General features: G+C 39.5%; 1 protein-coding gene across 1 annotated transcript in view; it reads left to right on the forward strand.

The window, feature by feature from the left end:
- The window catches only part of RTCA (RNA 3'-terminal phosphate cyclase), a gene marked incomplete at its 5' end in the record, with an annotated part of 7,436 nt that extends 3,461 nt beyond the window's left edge, over positions 1 to 3,975 (forward strand). The window contains 5 exons of the mRNA XM_010010182.1: positions 433 to 574; positions 1,727 to 1,851; positions 1,984 to 2,042; positions 2,650 to 2,744; positions 3,853 to 3,975. Of these exons, the coding sequence (XP_010008484.1) occupies positions 433 to 574; positions 1,727 to 1,851; positions 1,984 to 2,042; positions 2,650 to 2,744; positions 3,853 to 3,975 (544 nt within the window). The remainder of the gene's footprint in view (positions 1 to 432; positions 575 to 1,726; positions 1,852 to 1,983; positions 2,043 to 2,649; positions 2,745 to 3,852) is intronic.
- Positions 3,976 to 4,096: the final 121 nt, after the last annotated feature.

Below are 4,096 nucleotides of genomic sequence, written 5' to 3' on the forward strand. Positions count from 1 at the left end.
CACACAGGGTGCCCTCAGTCAAGCTGAGGACTGATTTTATAATATATAACTAATCTGCATTAGCTGCCCCTGGGTGCTCGGTCACCGTGTGATGAATGTGTCTTTTTTCACTGCTGACTTCAGCTGCTGTTCCCTGTTTCCTGTGGGCTACCCCTGAGGCAAGTGCATGCTGAACAGGCTGTACATTACTGATGTTTTTCTGAGGTGCCAGTTACGTTGCTGTTAGGTAGTTAAGACGTGTGTTATGGGGTAATACTGTCAGGGAATGTAATTCTGTTATGAAGATTTCTAAGGCACGTCATGTAAATTCATGTGTACAGTAACAGAGAACATAAAAACGTATGATGAAATCCATGAAGAGCCTTCTCCCTTTTTTCTTGGTTTCCTTGTGATCTTTGCATTTAATTATATCTGATGACTCTTTCTAAATAGGGGCTACTATCCTCAGGGAGGAGGTGAAGTTGTAATCCAGATGTCACCAGTCAAAGAGTTGAGCCCAATAAACTTAACAGAACGTGGCACAGTGACAAAGATATACGGAAGAGCATTTGTTGCTGGAGCACTGCCTATAAAAGTAAGAGCTCAGAGTAGGTCTGATTGATAGTATCCAACTTCATGTAGCTATATAAAATTGCATGCAATCTACTTAACATACCTCTACTCTTCCTGTGTTCTGCAGTCTTTCACATATAAACTAAGTAGTCTTATTAAATGGTTTCACTTACTCTGACGTTTCTGAAATGCATTTCTTGCATAGCAATATGGTATTAGCTACAACAGGAAAAGAGGATGGTATCCTTCATCTTTCATGTGACTGCTCAAAAGTCTTTAGCATATATTGACAGGTATCTCATACCTCACTGACATGTCATTAATATTTAGGTAGACTATTTTAAATCTGAAATCATGGCCCTTGTTCAGAGATTTATGGGATTTACGGCGCAATGTAATAGGCAGAGGTCAGACTGCATCAAATTTTCCAGCCATTGCTAAGGGTGTTTTAGACAGAACAAGTCAAAGGTAGGTTTAGCCAAAGGTAAAATAGATAGAAATTTGCTCCTTTGTACCCCCTTTCTAATTCCTGTCCTGTCTGTGTTCACAGAGAATGAGTGGTAGGATCTCCTTAAGGCTCCTTCTCACACACAGCCTAGCAGGTAGTAGAGGAAGGGAGAGGAGAAACTGAGTTACTTTTGAAGAGCTGTGGACTGCTGGTTTTGGTCTTAAAATCTCCAAACCTATGAATATTGGCTATGAGAGAATCACAACTATGGGATAAGCCCCCACCTGCCTGTGATTTAAAACTATTATTCTATATCTTACATTTTATAGAGTATATCCTGTACATAATAGTTGTGGGGTGGGTTTCTTCATTTGTTCATTTGTGGGTTTTTTACAGTCAATGTCTTGGGATAATCGAGACTAAAATCAAATCTTTCCCCCTGTGAATGGAGAAAAGATGACTTTCTAGTGATATTGAAGCTTCTACATACATCACTATAATTGTATTTTTTCAGCATTTAACGTTACCTTAATTTTGTGGGGAAATTCTCAGAACAGATGATGTTCAGTGCTTGCTTGTAGGGGTTTGTAACAGTCCTTTGTTTTTCTACTTAATAAAGTAGTCCCTTCTTTCAGTGGTTCACTGCAATAATTCGCTGGGATGTAACTGAAAGAAAAAGCATTACTATAGTTATGTGATTTAATGAATGTTTTTACCTCTTGTTAGCTGGCAAAAGACATGGCAGCAGCAGCAGTGAGATGCATCAGAAGAGAAATCAGAGATCTTTACATTAACATTCAGCCTCTTCGAGAACCTGATGATCAAGCCTTTGGGACTGGAAGTGGAATCATGTAAGATGAGCCCAAACTTGCTATTGATACGTGTAATGTTGCTGATTGATTAGCTAGGTTGTGATTACATAGCTGATACAGTGTAATGCAACTGATTTTGTTCTTAATATTGATTCTGAGGTTTCTGTTTAGTGTTGTTGCAGAGACTTCAACGGGTTGTTTGTTAGCTGGGTCATCACTTGGCAAGAGAGGTAAGAATTCCATGAAGTATACCTCTTTGGGATTTAACTTAATGTGCTATTAACAAATAGGAATCTCATGTGTAACCTATTCAGCTAGCTGATGCTTTGAGTGTTGCGTTTTTAAATGGATGTTGTTTAGTAATAAAGGACAGTGGAAATGAATGGATTTTAAGCATTTATAGTAAATAGAATCTTACACTTTCTACTAAGCTGCTTCTGCACAGTAACAAAGTAACAAAATGATTCAACTTACCTTTTATCAGAATGGATTGTTAAGGATCACTGAGTTGAAAACGCTTCTGGACTTTAAAAACATACAGTCTTTGTGATTTACCTGTGAAGTTTTGGTCAGCAGTAAATCTAGATTAAAAGGAATAGAGTCATCTTGGGTTTAAGTGGTTTGAATAAAATGTTTCTCCTAACCCATACCCTGCTTAGGAAATATGAACTATATGTCGTCTTCAGATGGGAGGGGGGTTTTAAGCAGGTATTTGAGGCAAAAGCATAGAAATAAGGTTTAAAAAGTTGATAAATTCTTGCTTTTTTTTTCCTTCTGTATTTTTAAAATGTTCAATAATGGTTGGCAGCATCCTAATCTCCTGGATTTGCCTGTTAGGAAAGAATTCTGACAAGGTTGGCATTGAAGCAGCCGAGATGCTGCTTAGGAATCTTAAACATGGTGGAACTGTGGATGATTCTCTGCAAGACCAGGTAAGGCTCCTGTGTGTGTTTACATGAAGTTGAAGTAGCAAGAACATGTCTGTATTACTTGTAAAGAATATAAACCCAAACAGAGGAAGAACGAGATGTGGCTTTCAAAGTTAGACTCTATCTCCACAGCTGAGCAGGGCTTTACATCATTATTTCATAATGGGAAGTTTTAGGAGGTTTCCAGGTGTGGTCACAACATTGCTGGGATTAGCAAATAACATATAGTTCTTAAGAACCACAGATGCTCCTGGCTTTGCACCAACACGCTTGAGTTTTCCTTTCCTGTAACTCTTACTAGATACGGAAGAAAGAGGCAGGAATTTGCTTCTATTTGGCATTCCAAGTAGGGGAGTAAAAATAGCTCCTGGTTACATATGAAGAATGATACTAAGTGCAGCTATTAGAGAACAGAGTATCTAGGAGGTGCTCCTGTTTGTCTTGCTCACCTAACTTCATTTGGGAATTAAGACCCTCCACTTTCTCATTCTCAACAGCACAGGCTGATGAGAATCTTGGGCTGCTGTGGGTGGGATGACATGACCTCTCAGCTGTAAACACCTGGCTGCATGCTACTATTGTCTACTATAATACGAAGCATTTAGGTCTTGGACCCATCCTACTTTTCCCAAAATATGCAGAGTACAATTGATAGAAACATGGCACAGCTAAAATCAGTATGTATGGGAGCTGCTCAGTGTTGTATCATGCTTTTCAGAGTACTTGCCATGGTGCTGTTTGTAAATCAAGTAGTTTTTGAATAGCTGTTTGGTGAATATGTGATCAGAAAGTGTTAGGATTAAAAAACCTTTCCCTGACTTTTTCTCTCCACGAAGGTAAGCTCCAGTCTGGAGTCTGGGTGCAGGAGGGTAAGAGAGAGCAAAGCTGAATGTAGTAATGGGAGTTCAGTGGCAAACTCCACTGTGCAAAAGCAGCAGGCCTTCTGTAATAAGCATTACAGTTACTACTTCCAAGCTTCTTGAGCCTTAAACCACTCTTAACACTCAGCATCATGAACTTCTGTGAAACTTGGCAGACCACATTTTTACATCTACAGACTTTTCCTATGACCTGAAGAGTTACTTAATAATTACCTTTCCCTCCCTTTCAGCTGATCATTTTTATGGCACTAGCAAAGGGGGTGTCCAGAGTGAAAAGCGGACCAATTACACTCCACACTCAGACAGCCATACACTTCACAGAGCAGCTGACAAAGGTGAGTCCAAAAGCTTAGGAAGTTTTACCCATCGGGTGTCATCAAGTAACAAGGCAGTGCAGTTTAGCAGGCACTGTGAGCTGAACTTGAGTACACAACTATAGAATCAATGCTTTGGGCTGGAAAGGACCTTAAAGCT

This window comes from Nestor notabilis, unplaced genomic scaffold (genome assembly GCF_000696875.1).
Source record: "Nestor notabilis isolate BGI_N333 unplaced genomic scaffold, ASM69687v1 scaffold33642, whole genome shotgun sequence".
In the NCBI taxonomy this organism is placed as follows: Eukaryota; Metazoa; Chordata; class Aves; order Psittaciformes; family Psittacidae; genus Nestor; species Nestor notabilis.